At 46.0% G+C, this 16565-nt stretch overlaps 1 protein-coding gene across 1 annotated transcript; it reads left to right on the forward strand.

Moving 5' to 3' along the window:
* The first annotated feature begins 29 nt into the window (after window positions 1-29).
* On the forward strand, window positions 30-15366 carry LOC139052393 (large ribosomal subunit protein eL13-like). Its single transcript, XM_070529490.1, has 4 exons — window positions 30-192; window positions 390-646; window positions 7186-7359; window positions 15103-15366. Exons 1-4 carry the CDS (start codon window positions 45-47, stop codon window positions 15325-15327), a joined length of 804 nt encoding a protein of 267 aa, XP_070385591.1. The 5' UTR covers window positions 30-44; the 3' UTR covers window positions 15328-15366.
* The last annotated feature ends 1199 nt before the right edge of the window (window positions 15367-16565 follow it).

Consider the following 16565-nt stretch of genomic DNA (forward strand, 5'->3'; position numbering starts at 1 on the left):
ACCAAATTTTTGTACAATAAATTAACAAATTTGTAACTAAAGTAATGTATTTTTTATGTTTGACAAAGTGCTGCACAGAATTTTGCTTCAAGGGTTCAAACTTTGGACATGGACACCATGTGTCTACGTCATTCCCACAATACCATTCGATTCTGCTCTCCTTTTACCTCGGATCGTGGCTGCTGCTACACGGTAGGAGTTTGTGTTTGAGTTGTAATCTTATTGAATCCTAAAATATTATTCAGATCGACTATTATTGTTTTGTCTATGCAGTATGTGTGACCCTCGATTTGTGTTGTACGCAGTATTTTTATGACTGCTTTTAGCAATGTCGAGAAATATTGTGGTGCGGTAAGGTGCGAGTTGTGTTGCATGTTGATCGTGTGCAGGTTCATTCGAGATGGCTCCTAAAAGGAACAACATGGTCCCTAATGGCCATTTTCATAAGGACTGGCAACGCTACGTGAAGACGTGGTTCAATCAGCCGATGCGGAAGAAACGCCGTCATGCACACCGCGTGAAGCGGGCTCGAGCCATCGCACCGAGACCCGTCAAGGGAGCCCTCCGACCTGTTATTAGGTGCCCGGGTTTCAAGTATAACACAAAACAACGTCTGGGCAAAGGTTTCACTCTTGAGGAGCTCAAGGTAAATATATGTGCCATTTCTATTGCTACTTATAACATCCAGGCTTTTCACGAAAACTTCCGAAACCTGGGAGAACGCGCTTGCGTTTTGGCAGCTTCTGTACAATAGGCTGCAACAAATAAAACAGCGAGGGCTGAACATTGATGTTTATCTACTTTGTTGTGTTACATTACTGCTGCGTTTGTGGGGCATTTCTCTTGGAACATACTTTCATTGTGGCAATATTGATACAGCTCGCATTTGGGCAATGAATATTTAGGCTCTGCTTAGAATGTAGCTATTATGCTCCACTAATTTGTAGAAACTCATCGGGCTGCTCGCACCGTTTTTTGCTTTAAGCGTGCTACGTCTGAGCTTTAGCCTTGTGACCTCCATGGATAAAGCTCATAGTAGCATTTATGTGAATTTCACTGTATGATGCGTTCGTTTTAGGAGAATTCAGCTGTTATATCTGCAGCATCTGTTAAGTGTAATTGGCTTTGTGAAAGACCTCTTATTCTGCAGGTAAGCTTTGGCCAAGTTCGAAGAAAATATACTGAGTCCTAATGCAGTTTACAAACAGTACAATGTTCAGAGATGTCACAGCTGGGGCTTATAGGATGTTTTACTGCCATACCACAAACTGGTGACTAATTGTTGACGTTTTGTTTGCATACCTCAGCATGTAATGATTAGCTGTTGTGCAAGGGGCAAGCCTGCATTTTAAAAACGGCCATGCACAGAGCTGCACTACTTTAAAGTCGCAACTAAAGGGTCCCTCACCAGGTTAGGGCATTGCCATAGACAAGTGCGGTGTATAGATTAGTGACGATGGTCTGCTGAAAATGTTGCACTGCACACTCTTAAAACAGCTGAAAATTAAAAGCTGCTCACCCCTTCTTGGAGCCATTCTGTCCTCCAGCATATATGGTGCGCACAGCCCCTGCAGCAGCCCACCAACTTAGGAACTCCCTTCCACAATACCATGAAAAGTCACTCGTACCATGAGAAGCCAGAAAAAAACAAAGCAAACTTGTGTTGCCATTTTGAAGTTTCTGCACCAGCTTGAAGGCTAAACCCCATAAGCGCGATTTTGTGCGTGACAGCGACGAGCGACGGATCGGGCCGTCTCGTGAAGAGATCGCTCGGTTCTGCAAATCTAGAATTCGTCGCTCGTCGCCCGGAAGTGCTATGAGTGACTAGCCAGTAGCGCGAAGCCAGAACTGGATGTACAACTCAAGTACTTCCGATTGTCGCAGGGAACGAGCAAACGATTGAATTTTTATACGTGCAAGGATAAGAACCTACTGCAAGATTTTCAAAAATATTTTATGCTGCTTGTTACAGTAAAACACATCAACTTAAGGTAATAAAGCACGCTTCACGCTGGTTTCGGCGCCTATATTGCTGCCCTCATATCGGCAACACTGGGGAGACGTCGTTCGAAGTCATCGCTCGCATGGGGTGCAACTTGTAGGCGACGAGCGAACGTGACAGCCATCTTCATTGCGTCGCTTGTCGCTGTCGCGTGCAAGATCGCTTGCATGGGGTTTGTACTTGATGTGATGTCTTGGATTTTGAATGGGTCTGCTCTAACCTATTAATTAAAAGAAGCCAAAGACAACTTTGCAATTCTCAAGAAATATCTTCTCCAGGCACTGTGCACATAGGTGCATGTCATGATTGCGCATCAAAAGCAATAGTGCTAAAGAAATTAATGGCACTTGAAGCATGTCACAGACATCGTGTAATACTGCTGGTTTGACATGCTGGAAGTTTGAATATGTGTAATGTGCTTTAGCAAAACGAGTTGGAAAGCAGACGGCGCATGTTCGTTTACCTTGTCAGACAAGCATGCCTTCATATAGTGGGGTCATTTCTTTGTTTTTCACACTTAAAATATTTGGCATATTTTTCTAGTAGCTGAATAGTTTCTTCCCAAGTATGCTAGACATGAAATGGTTGTTCTCGTATAGGACGTTTATGCAGAGAGTTCTCACGTGGAGTGCAAGTTATGTAAACTTGACAAAACGCACTGAAGAACTGAAAATTCTGTTTTGTAGATGTATACTTTTCATAATTCTGAAGATACAAAAAATGTACTACAACTGATGGAAAACATTTTGAAATTCATGACATCACACTTGCCTTGTCTTTGTGCTTAAAGGGCCCCGAAACAGTTCAGACAAATTTTGTAGATGCGTAGGGTACAGCTAAAGTTAATCACTCGCACCACAATTTGTGTGAAACATCTCATATTAAAAGAGCTATGGGCAATTACAAGTTACCCTCCTCCATAGTCATGAATTTTCTCCAACTCGTTCGCCGAGTGATTGGGGCTAGGCTCCGCCTTCGCTTGCTCTACATCATGATAAAGTGTCGTGACGTCGACTTCCGGTTCTCTAGAAGTGAGCGCACAAAGCCTCTCCAAACTCTCTGCCAGCGGCTTGGCAGTCGACCTCAAGTGAGGGCTATCGAAGCAGCGCGCGTTGCAGGCATTCTGTCTCAGCGCCGAACTTGTCTGATATTCCGGTAACCACAGGCGAGCTGGGCATTTCAACGGAACGGTGGAGGCATAAACTGAAGCTGATGAAGGAACCTTAGCGTAGACGTACGTGAGCTGCCCGATCGGTCTCCACGGTCCTGCCACCCATTGGCACAGAGCTTAACCAGCCAAACAAAGAGCTAATATTGCTCTAACCAAGTGTAAAACATTTTAAACATTTACAAAAACATGTTAACGATTACACTCCTGTGAAAAATTTACACCAGCAGCAAAGACTACATTTCGTTACTGCTACTGTGCCACCAGGCGGCTGCACCTTGCAGACCATTCACATCTGCGCCTCTGCTCATCCCGTGAAACAACACGGTCAAACGGCCAGGCCCTATCCCCTTGCGCTTGCGTTTACCCTAATATTGGACTCTTGAAACGCTATTGCCTTTGTAATCTTCCGGTGTAAAGTGACAGCCACAAACACACAAATCCTGGCGCCGATTGGATAGCGGCAGTCGGATGCGCAGCATCCAGTCCGCTTGTCTGCTGCCTTGCAGGGGGGCATGATGTCGCAGCTTGACATATTGCCAGTCGCTACGTTTGCAGTCCACAATGCAGCAAAGTCTAATCGTAGTGCTCATGAAAAGACTGAGACTGACTCTGACCGCAGAGCTCTCGTCAAAATGGAGCACGTTGTAACACAAGCAGAAGACGCTTGCTGTGTGCTGAAAGTGCTTAAGTATAGTGAGAAATTGTTCTTGTGCATGCATTCTCTTTCTGTTACTTTCTTTTTATAGAAACAAATTAACTAACATTCCAACTATTACGAACATCATTTGTTCACCATAAAGGTGGAAAATTTTTCGATGACTAGCCCTGGGCAGCCAGTCGAGTAGCTCGCTCTACTGATACAATTGGGTGATTTACGTCATATGGGTAAGGGCAGCTGAAAATTCTACCAAGCAGTGTGCTGCGATTGGCAGAGATGTACATTTTTAAAACCTTATAATAAATTATACGCTTTACGCAGAGCACTTCGATGTGTCAATTAATGATCAGAAGCACGTACTCTTAACTCAGTACGTTTGTACAAAATCGTTTAGGGTCCCTTTAATAAGTAGCTGCTGCTGCTCAACAACTTTGTGCTTTTTGCAGGAGCTAATAGAAGCGTTTTCAGATTGTAAACATTTGATAAAATGGCTATTCTATGGTCTTCTATGCTGCTACATAGGACCTCACATAGAGTAGCAGCATAGGAAGCAACCAAGCAAGCCGGATCAAGTGCACCAAAATATTGTAATGTCCTGTTCACATATTACCACCTTCTGCATCATAACACTGTCACCGACTGAGAAGCGAAACTGAAACAGGCTGCAGAAAAGCTATTATTTAAAGCAATCGGAGGCTCACCAGTATTTGTCTCGATGCCCTACACCTTCATTTAATGCAGTAGATTAAGTTATGAAAATATGTTAGTTCTCCTTTAAATGTGGGCTGTGCTGTACAGGTGTAGACACCTGGCAGCGAAATGGTTGCACTTTTTTTTGTATTGTTTATGCTATATACAACTTCGGCATGGTGCATACTGATTGAAAAATGGGAAATGCGGAAGCGACATTTATCACCTCCATGCAAGGTGCACACCAACGTAGTGCTTAAAAAGCAAAAGCTCTAATGAAAATATTTCAAACTTATGTCACTATGACATCTTGTAGCGGGTTCACTTCCTTTGCCTTTCACAACGTTTACTTCAGGCAGATTTTTCAAGTGGCTGAATAGGTGCTTTCCAAGTATAATAGACATGGAGTAATGGATGCTCATATTTGATTGATATTCCTGTAGAAAGTTGTCGCATAATGTCCACACTCTGTAACCATGACATAAATATCTTTTAAAAAATCAAAATTCTTAATCTGGTCTGCAGCTGTATGCTTTCCATGATTCTGAAAATTCAAGAAATGTGGTGAAACTGAATTTTCAATAGACAGAATTGGTGCCCGAAGGGGGTATGTGTTATTGTGCTTGATGTCAGCAGCAGACTTCATAATAATCTTTGAAAATCAAAATGATGTGTTCAAAGCCCTGAAAGCTTGTAATTATGATTTATAGCTGAACGTAGCAAATTTTGTTGAGACATCTGGCCACTAGGTTGGTGCAAGCTGCAAATCAAGCTAGTCCAGTTTTGTTACTTAGTAGGAATATAAGGTAACTATTAGAAATTGTGGAAAGTTCATTTCTATTAAAATGTAAGGGATAAAAGCCTCTGGTGAGAATGACTGATGCAAGTGTGGGGACTGCTCTGAATAATTCAGCTTCTTTAGAAGCTTCAGAGTTGACCAGACGTCCAGTTGTGAGTGACATTACATGCATGTATCAAATTATATAGATAAGCCCCCTCCCCCCTTATTTTTCCTTGTCAGATTTTGTGCAAACTATGTGTTCCTTTGTTTAGAGATAAAAAAATATTTAATATTCAATTCACCATTCGAACGCCTAGTTACTAGATTTATTGGCAGCGAGGACTTACGAGGTCGCCATCTGTCAAAAGCACCTCACTTGCATAAGTATGAGGGATAATGTGGCACGCTCCTCACGCGTTTGGCTGTCGGTGCTCAAGGAAAATGCCAGGCGGGAGCCCTCCTGGATATTTCTGTAAATACTCTCAAAACAAAGGAAGTTTTTTACTGTCAAAATAATAATCTTGGACAAACAGAATGGTTTACAGACTTATCTCTACCGAATACGTACCGTGAACGCGCACTACGTGTGGTTACTGCAGTGGAGTCCCCCGAACCGCTTTATTGCCTGAAAGGTAGGCACTCACTGAGAGCAAACTATGTGAAATATGTTCTTGTAGTGGGCTGTCTGTATAACCAAATGGAGCATTATGGAATGAAGCCTCAATGCAGCGATCGCACTGGTTCACAGCCACCATGCATGTCCGTGCCACCGTGCTGCGAGCTTTAGACTGAAGCATGTGAGCATTTGACACAGTACACAAGCAATCATTGTTGCGTGGACGCTATCTTAGCAGTTCAAAAATAATTTTGTTCTAACTAGGAGCTTCGGCGCATATGGCAACTTGCAACGTGTGCAGATGCGACGATTCATTTTTTTTTTTTCAAATAAAGTCTTAAAGGTTTTAATATCATTATTTTTCAAGTTGCATCGCACTGTATTTTTATCAATCTCAATGAGCAATATCCCACAGCTTTTTCTTAATCCAATACATTCATGGTTTCGTGCGACACAAATGTGAGTATATGCCATGTTTGTGCTTCTGACTGTTCCAGTGCCAGTTAATGTGCTTCTTACCATTCACTTTCCTTTCCAATGAACTTGCCAGTATCTTGCATCAAGTCCATAGACCAAAGCTTAATGACATAAGCCGGGCAGTGAGCGTGGGCAAGCGTCTCAGTGCACGCTTTCTGCTACTCAACAAAGATTGCGGGAGTGCTTGCTGCACACCCAAGATGTAACCGATGGCTGCTTGCCGGTTCTAAGTTTTGCGATCCAAGCTTCATGTGAAGGCTGACACCAGGCTCCGTTGCGTACATCCAGTTCTGCAGCACTGTATAGCCTACCATGTTGGACGCCTTCAAAGGCAGCCACTACCTATTATAGTGCTTTCAAATTTTTCCCAGCAGACACCCGAAGTGGGAAAACCTCCCCACTTAATCAGAACCGCAGCGCAGGCGGGACTTTAAACTTCAGTTTTCAGCTTGCTTCCAAAGCAGCCAATGCGGCTGCCGTGTCCACGTGATCCCTCATACCATGTCATACCGACGGCGGCGCGAGCTTTTGCAGTGGTGGAGCTCATTGCCAATAAGGTTGAAGGTGGTCAGGATACATTTGCTGGTTAAATCGCTGAGCTTTTCTCACGTACCATTTTTATAGTGTGTAATAAAGAAGCCTGTTGTTGGAAACAGTGTTACAATGTGTCCAACATGGTTATTTTTTAGTCCTTCAAAGTGCTTTGTCAAGGTATAGTCAAGGTGAAAACTGCTACAAATTATAATTGCTAGTGTTTTTCTCAAACCTGAAAGAAATGTTTTTGAATTAGGCTGCAGGTATTGCCAAGAGGGTTGCCAGAACCATTGGCATTGCTGTGGACTACAGGCGTCGCAACAAGAGTGTTGAGAGCTTGCAGCAGAATGTACAACGCCTTAAAGAGTACCGCTCGAGGCTGATCTTATTCCCACGCAAGGCTTCCAAGCCTGCCAAGGGTGATGCATCGGTATGTTCCTTTTGCTCCTTTACTCATTGTGCCTTGGTTTTGCATGCAGTATTGAACTAACTCAATCTCTTATAACTGCTTGTAATAATCCGGTATATAGGTCGAACCCTGGTTTCAACGTAAATAAAGTTGGAAAAATAAACCTTCAATGCTGTTGACTAGAGAGAGCATCCTTTGTTTAATATACCGTATTTATTCGAATTTAGGCCGATAGTTCTTTAAAATCTTATACCAATCTTTAGAGTCGGCTTAGATTTGAGGATTTTAAAAACTCCACTTTGTAAGTGAAAATGATAAATATGATGCATAGCTAGCGCCAACTAGAAAAGTCAGTATTGCAGCCGCTACCAGCCGCGCCAGTGGCCAACTGAAGTACAGAGACGTCGCCATTTTGACCTGTATCATAGCATGCGGCGTGGCATTATCGTAATGGCACCATACAGGCGATGCCACTATGCTGCCACTTTCAAACGAAAAGTTATGCTAGTTGCAGAGTTGTACTAGCCGATTACCAAACATTCAAGCCAGACCGGACTTCAGCATAGATAGGAAAAACATTCATCGTTGGCGGGGGCAATGGGAGACACCTTTTTGGTGTGCCGCAATGAGGTCACAGCAATTGGGAAACGCGCGATAACAGAGGAGCTGTTCACTGAGATCGCGCCGTGTTTAGACGCATACGAGCCGTGCCCCACTGTCTGCGCATGCATGGGCCCATAGGCGCAAGCTTGCATGCACCCGCAAGCGTACGAGGCTAGCAGCGATGATGAGATAGTGTGAGGTCAGCATGTTCATATTTAAATAAATGCCGTTTTCCTTTTGTGAACGTTGTCCTCACTTTTTCGGCCTACATTCGAGGGAAGTTTTTTTTATTTTTTCAGGCTTTGGACACTTGGGGGCCGGCTTAGAATCGGGGCCGGCCTAGATTCGAGTAAATACAGTATACAGTAGAACCCCGCTGTTACGTTCCTCACTGCTGCGTTTTCCCGGCTGCTACGCCGTTTTCATCCGGTCCCGGCATAGCTTCCATAGGATCCAATGTATAAGGAACCTCGCTGTTACGTAGTAGCTGTGAAAACGTTCCCGCATGATGCGTCGCAATCCGAACCCACCTGGGCTAAAGTAGGCAACGCGCTCCAACCGCCATTTCGGCTTTTGACGAGTTTTGACCGGGCTTGGCTATGGAACTGGCTGCAAGAAGCCGCACGCCAGTTCGAGAGGCCGCCACTAGGTGGCCATTCGTGAAAAATGCTCTCACTATCATCACTGTGATCACGGTCGCCGCATGGTTTGTTGGACGGGTCGACTCGCGGAGGAAGGAAACTCGGGAGAGGCCCTGACATCACTCTTTGCGAAGCTATAGCTAAAGGGAAGCCGGAAGTTGGCGTTGCTCATGGCGTTGCTCCGCCTATCAGGCCAGCTCTCCTCTCTTGTTTACATTTCTTGCGAAACCACGCCGCGCTGCGCAGCAATACTAAACAATTGTTAGCGCGTTAGCATGATTACGCCAAAGAGGGCAAAATTTTCCGTGGATATTCTTTCGTCCGTTGCCATTGCCGTGGCGCGGTGACGAGGAGCATGAGCCGCATGATGCCGAGGAGTTGCCAAATCCTAGCTTTGGAGAAGCCGTCACGGCTCTGGACCTCCTCCGCAGGTACGCCACACCCCACAGCGACGCTGACAGCAATGCGGCCTTCCAGGCTATTGAGAAACGTGTGGTGATTTCTGGCAAGCCACCATTCTAGACTTTTTAAAGTTCTAAGTGTGTGGAAATAAATTGTCTCTAGTTGAAGCTGCACTTTTTTCATTCATTTTCGGAGCTTTCCTCACTGTTGCGTTTTCCCTGCTGTTACGTTTTTTTCCTCGGTCCGGTGAAAAACGTATGAACGAGGTTCCACTGTATGCCTGTTTGTTGTCTGACAAAAACCGCATGCGAACTCTCAAGATTTTCATTCAGGGACAGCCACTAGTCACCTATTACATCCTACAGCACATCATCAGTCATGTCCAAGGCATTTGATATGCATGACTAGGCACACCCAGCACTGTCATCAGGCAATGATTGGCATGCACTGGGCACCTGAGGTGTACGCTGATCACTGACTTGTTTGATGGTTTAGTTCCCATTGATAGCAGCCTTGGGTTTTTTGTACCGTTCACAGGCTGCGGTGTCCAACTTGAGCTCCCTTCTGCGATGCCAATTTGTCCTATCTGATAGTTGTTCTTCCGCCGCAATGTTATCACAAAGCACTAAAAGCTCATCTGCTTTTGAAAATGCTGTTCATCCAGTGAAAAGCTAAGCATTTTCACTTCGTGAAGCAGCGCACTTATGAAGAATTAGTTCATTAATAGTGGAGATAAAAATATTTGAAGTGTCGCAATCCCATGATTTCATGAGGTGAGTGTCACTGCCAACATGCACACACTGCACTATCTGTCTACCCTCCGCAAGCGAAATTCCTTCCCTGTGTTCTCTCATACCGGTGCCGGAAAATCACGTAACAGGCCTTCTCTCTCTCTCTCTCTGTTGCATTTTTGCTAAGTGGCGCACTTCTGGTGACAGTCTCTCATAGGAGCTGTTGCATTTGGCTCATCACAGCACCCCGCAGCTACATGCAACTACAATGTTTGCTTTGTGCGTGACAGGGCTAGAGCTTGCACTCATACGATTTGTCTGTCTGTGCTATGTGGTGCGAACTGGCTTTGTCCTGCCCCAGTTTGATCGACAGATAGTAGCCATACTAACTTGTGCCTTTTGAAGCGCTATCAGTAAATTTGCCAAGACATCTAACCAGGAGCAACCAGAACTCTTGCCATCGGTGTGCAATGGCAAGAGTGCATGTCATCTGACCTTAGGTTTTGCATGGTTCAAGGCTAGTTGAGTGTTCAAAACTAGTAGAAATTGGCAGGACCAAATCGCTACAACACCTAGAAGCAGGGTAGGCAAAATTTATTTCTGAGCAGGCAGCCGTGGCAGAGCATGAGCAGACTATAGTCGGCTTCTTCCAGAATTGCATAATTATAGATATCCGAAAGCATATTTTCACTTAATTCAGCCTGTTTATTAAACTACATCAATAAATATACAAGGTAACAGCAGGAAGAAGCGCACTCATCCAAACACCCTTCTTGACTTATGTAAGCTAGTGGCCAATAGCAGTCGCATATGGGAATCTGCAATGTTACTAAATAATGTGTCCAGAAAAAAGTGAAGAGCAAGGTTCTTTTGAGAAGAGAGCGTTTGAAAGAAAGGTGACTTCGCACTCCACTTGTGAGATCCACACGCCACACACGACTACAAAATTTGGCTGATATGGCTGATGGCACACACAGAAGCATGTGCCATCCACGGACGGTTTTTTCACTATGCCCGAAGGGTGGTTCAGGGCCCCTTTGAAGGGCCCTTCACCAGGTAGTGCCATTTTGAGCTGACACGCGCACGCTAACGATTACGACTGCTAGGTATTGCATCCCTGTGCGCTACATAAATAGCTTAAATTGCAACCAGACGACGTTTGCCCTTCTCCTCACGGGCGCCACGCTCCCAGCTGGAGAGTAGATGTACAGTCGCCGACCGATTTTCCAGACTCCAAAAATTCGGGCATGCCCGATTATTCGGTCAGCTTCGCGGCACCGCCATTCTCCCCATAGGCCATAATGTATAACAACTGCCGAAAGTTCGGGCACCTTGCAACCTCTCGTCCGATTTTTCGGACACTCCTTGAGCCAACTCGATCGAGGGCATCATGCACCAACTCTGAAAGGCGCATACAGTCGCCGACCGTTTATTCGGACCTCACGGGGACTGCGGAAATGTCCGAATAAACAGGTGTCCGAAAAAGCAGATTAAGAAAAAAAACAATGAAATCCTTTATTTCCACGCACTTATTCGGGCTCGGCAGTAGGCTTGAAGAAATCGTGAGTGCGCCGTTGCACGCTGTTCCGTTTACGCGCAATCAGATAAGCCTGAATCTCGGAGAGGGTCGTACGGTCACTATGAGCGGCTGAAAGCACAGTCGCTGCTTGTGCACGCTCCGCATGCGACGGCAGCGTAGCACATGGTGCGTCATGTTCCGACTCGGAGTCATCGTCCGGCGGTGCAGCAGAAACCTGACGAATGATCTCGCCGTCGTCGAGTTCTGCGCATGTCAGTACAGCAGTGTCAGCACCTGTGAAACTGTCAAATGTCCGGAATCGCAATGCAACCACTGCGCAGGTCTCGGCAGAACATTTTCCGTGTCAGTAGGGAGCACATCGGAAGGCGACAAATCTTAGGCCTCCCGGCACCCGCTTGCCGGTATTCCCCAGCGCAGTCTGCGCGAGCACTGTCGGCGCCATTAGACGCTTGACGCGATGTTTCCGTACGCCGCGTTGGATCACCGAAACCTCGACACAGCACACAAACACCACCGTGCCGACACCAGTCGCGCAAACGAAAAACGTGGCCTGCTCGCAGCGTCGTGCGCGAAAGAAACAAATCCGCTGCTGGATTGTCTTGACATGGCTTACTAAGCTGAAACCGGAACTGCTGTACGGCCCCTCTATCGAACCAGGAGAAACGATGATGATGAGCGGGGATTTCCAGTAGCGCCACTTCGTGGGGCAGCAAGGAGGCTCCGTTCAAAACAAAAACGGCGTTCAGGAAGTCGAACTAAGCGCCGGTCAGAGTCGGTGCATGATGCCCTCGATCGAGTTGGCTCAAGGAGTGTCCGAAAAATCAGACGAGAGGTTGCGAGGTGTCCGAACTTTCGGCAGTTGTTATACATTATGGTCTATGGGGAGAATGGCGGTGCCGCGAAGCTGACCGAATAATCGGGCATGTCCGAATTTTTGGAGTCCGGAAAATCGGTCGGCGACTGTAGTTCGACTTGCTAAACGCCATTTTTGTTTTGAACGGAGCCTCCTTGCTGCCCCACGAAGTGGCGCTACTGGAAATCCCCGCTCATCATCATCATCATTTCTGCCTGGTTCGATAGAGTGGCCGTACAGCAGTTCCGGTTTCAGCTTAGTAAGCCATGTCAGGACAATCCAGCAGCTGATTTGTTTGTTTTGTGCCTGACGCTGCGAGCAGGCCACGTTTTTCGTTCGTGCGACTGGTGTTGGCACAGTGGTGTTTGCTTGTCGAGGTTTCGATGAAGCAACGCGGCGTACGAAAACATTGCGTCAAGTGTCTAATGGCGCCGACAGTGCCCGCGCAGACTGCGCTGGGGAATGCCGGCAAGCGGGTGCCGGGAGGCCTAGGATTTGTCACCTTCCTGTGTGCTCCTTACAGACGCGGAAAATGTTCTGCCGAGACCTGCGCAGTGGTTGCATTGCGATTCCGGACACCGTCTCATTTGACAGTTTCACAGGTGCTGACACTGCTGTACTGACATGCGCAGAACTCGACGACGGCGAGATCATTCGTCAGGTTTCTGCTGTACCGCCGGACGATAACTCCGAGTCGGAAGATGACGCACCATGTGCTACGCTGCCGTCGCATGCGGAGCGTGCACAAGCAGTGACTGTGCTTTCAGCCGCCTATAGTGACCGTACGACCCTCTCCGAGATTCAGGCTTATCTGATTGCGCGTAAACGGGACAGCGTGCAACGACACACTCACGATTTCTTCAAGCCTACTGCCGAGCCCGAATAAGTGCGTGGAAAAAATTAATCTGCTTTTTCGGACACCTGTTTATTCGGACATTTCCGCAGTCCCCATGAGGTCCGAATAAACGGTTGGTGACTGTATATTGCACAAGTGTGCCTACGTACGTGGCAGTGCTGTGGCGTCTCTCATAGTGGCATGTGACTTCGAGAATTATTCAAGGCAACAGCAGTTATTTGTTTGATCTGTTGCTTCAGTACAGGGTTTGTAAAGTAATGAGACTGCCTGCCGCATGGCGCTGCAGTTGCCAGTAGTGCGCTCCCCGGAGGCGGGATTTGTGGTGGGGGTTCTAAGCTAAGTAATGCACCGGGCGGCAGTTGTGTCCGAGCTCTGATGCAGTGAGGATCTGAAGTGGCATACTAGCTGTTTAAGATGGGGGCATTTCCCCCCTCCCTTTCCCTCCCATCAAAAAAGAATGCTTACCCATAACACTTCCATCAATTTGATTCCAGCCAAAGGTCGTGGCCAGCGCCCATACATTTCTATGGGTGCAAACTTTTATTTTGATCCTGAAATTGGCCTTTGCCACAGAATTCGAACTTTGCTGGTCAGCATGTTTGCACATGACCCCAATGGTGACCTTAGTGGTGACTCAATAGCGACCGCGTCTGTCTTGACGGTGCTTGTACAGTGATACAATGAATGCATCGAACACTTCATCTCCAGTTGAAAATGCCTATCTATGGCCTGCCACAGGAGGATATTAAAGGGATCATGGTAGTTCCACAATGATTTATTACACCATTTGCCCAATTCAAGTTGCCCCCCTCCCTTTTTTTGTGCACGTGTGTGATGGCATTTCTATTGCATAGTGACCATGAACGGCAACAAACTTCTCGAATAGCATAATGTGCCGCTTTCAATCTGTTTATGATTATGAAAGCAATACAGATTAGTTATTTGACACATTAGGCTAGCGGCAACAAGTCGTATCACTTGTTCTTGGCATTCCGGAGCATTGCACGTGTCACAGGAAAAACTTAGCAAAGTGGTTAGTCTAGGCATGGGCTGCCATAATGTTGGCGATTGTTGTTGAGTCATTTGATAAATGCTGAATATCAGACATGCAATGGACAGTACAGAGGACCACATATTGTGGTTCTACATAGACAACAAGAGTGCTGTCTGGAAGTGATGACAATAGACATTGTGTGAATTAATATACATTCTGTGAAGGTAAAGTTTGCTGGTACATGTATCATATTTTTATTATTGCCAGACTCGAAAGCATGCTACGTTTTGCTTGCTAATAGTTGGGTATGCATTTTCTTTCTACTTTGTTTAGAGGCTTTAATGTCATTTCTGCATTAGATATGAGCTTTGAACCCACTTAGAGTTGGTGCACATATGATTTGTGGGCGTGTTAGAAAGTGTGTTTGGCCATTTTATTTATTTTTTCCTGCCTCTTGTTTAATTCAATCAATTTCATCACTTCTGTCATGGTTGAATTATGAAGTTGACTGTATTCCGGTTCTTTAGGGCTAAAGCATTTTTGCACATGCAGGTGCTTAAGTGCTGCGGCTCCTATGGTATCCTGTGCTCCTCCTTGTTAGACCCCTTGCAGGGGTCTGAGGCCTCTCCCAAAGATCCATGATTACCCCTGTTGCCTATCATTTTCCTGCAAAGGTTCCCAAGTTGCACGGAGCAAGAAACATTTAGGAGTGGAAACTCCGCTGTTTGCGGCGACCAGAAAAGGTCACAAGCCCGCGGAGCCGTTATCGTGCTGGCGGCCTGGAAAGAAATTACCGCCGTTGAGAGCGCGCCGGAGCAACGCCGGAGGCGCCTGCTCGGGCGCTACGATTTTTTTTTTTTTTTTTTTTTCCCCGCTGCGGCTTCTACGACGTGCCGCATGGCGCCGCCACTGTATACGACCCCGTCGGCGCATACAACAAATGTGACCTTATCTGGTCGCCCGCGCTCGCTCACGCTGACGGGAGTTTCACCTCCTAAATGTCTTACTCCGTGCAAAGTTGTGATAAAATGAGATATGCATGGTTTGCTTATGTTCATTGCTTTTGTGTGTGTGTGAGAGAGAGAGAAATATGTAAAGATATTGACATGACGCACTTGAGCATTTGTTCTTTTCCGTTACACAGGCGGAAGAACAGAAGCTTGCAACACAGCTGAAGGGAGTGGTTATGCCACTGAGGAAGTCTACTCACCGGGAGAAGCCTAGAGTGCCAACAGAGGAAGAAAGGAAATACTGCGCCTATGTGCATCTACGGCAAGCAAAGGCCAAGGCACGCCTCTGGGGCAAGCGTGCAAAGAAGGCTCGTGAGGCAGCAGAGAGCATGGAAGCCCAGGCTGTAAAGAAGGCTTAGCTCAAATTTGGCGTCTAACAGTAAAGGAAATTGTCCACATGTGGTTGCCTTCCTTGTGCCCAATGGGAGGGGGGAGTGGTCTGTCTACAAAGTCAAAGGGGTCAATACATGGCAGCCTGCACATTTGTAGGAATGCTTGCCAATTGCAGACATATGCTGTTACATGGTCTTGCATGTGGGTGGAAGTAGAGTATTCCTTGTTTTAATGCAAATGCATTATATGCCTCATTATGCGAAAATCCGTCAGCGCTGTGACCAACAGACAGCACCAAATATGGCCACCAGTGCAGAGTAAAAACATATGTGCTCGGATTGACATCAAATTTCTCGGGGAGGTTCCTGTAAGCAAAGTAAATTAATGGCATTGAAAAAAATTGGTACATTTCTGTCTGGGTGAAAATGAAACCTGGGCCACTATTTTATAGAGATGCTTTTTCCTGATGCTAATGCCTTTTGGCGCTTTTCGTGTTCGTGAGTGGCTGCATTTGATGCTCTGCCCAGGGTGGAGCGTCTCTCGACCGCTCACAAATGCAAAAAGCACCAAAAGGCATTAGTATTGGAAAAAGCATCACTACAACATCGCGGTCCTGGGTTTCCAGGCTGCCTAGTGCATTCGTCATTGCACATATCACATTGCCACTATCTGCCTGACCAAAGCTGTGGCCTAGTGTGTGTGTCGTTTGGCACGTGACAGCGTAGCCTATGGGAAGGAGGTGGCGCAAAGCCTCAAGCGTGTAAAATAAGCACACTGCCTCCCGCACGTCATTTGCACTTCGATTTAATCGATGTTGTGTCTACTAATGGACTCTCAATGCCACGTCATGAGTATGTAAAACAAGCCATTCTGTGGCCAATAATTCATCACCAGAAAGAACTTTAATGCATGTAGAAAACATTCGAAAACATTTCGCCAAAGGGACTATTCCCAAGCGTGAGTAGTTTAAGTGGCTCTGCCACTTTAAATCCCACTTCTCTGAACTCTCGCAGTGTTAGTTTTGATACATTTTCAGTTTACTTTAGCTTGTGGCAAGTACAGCATCAAAGATTTAATTTCGTTTTTAATTAAGTGGTACTCACAAATATTTTGTATCGTCTTTTTGCTTTATCAGATAGCTGTTGACCCTGTAGCTAGTGTAATGCCGGAAATACATATAAAAGTATTGCCAAAAGTATTGTAAAGGGGGGTTTATATGGGTCGTAGAGAAGCAGCGACCAACGCGGCAACAGCAGCTAGGGTG

Source organism: Dermacentor albipictus, chromosome 1 (genome assembly GCF_038994185.2).
Source record: "Dermacentor albipictus isolate Rhodes 1998 colony chromosome 1, USDA_Dalb.pri_finalv2, whole genome shotgun sequence".
Classification (NCBI taxonomy): Eukaryota; Metazoa; Arthropoda; class Arachnida; order Ixodida; family Ixodidae; genus Dermacentor; species Dermacentor albipictus.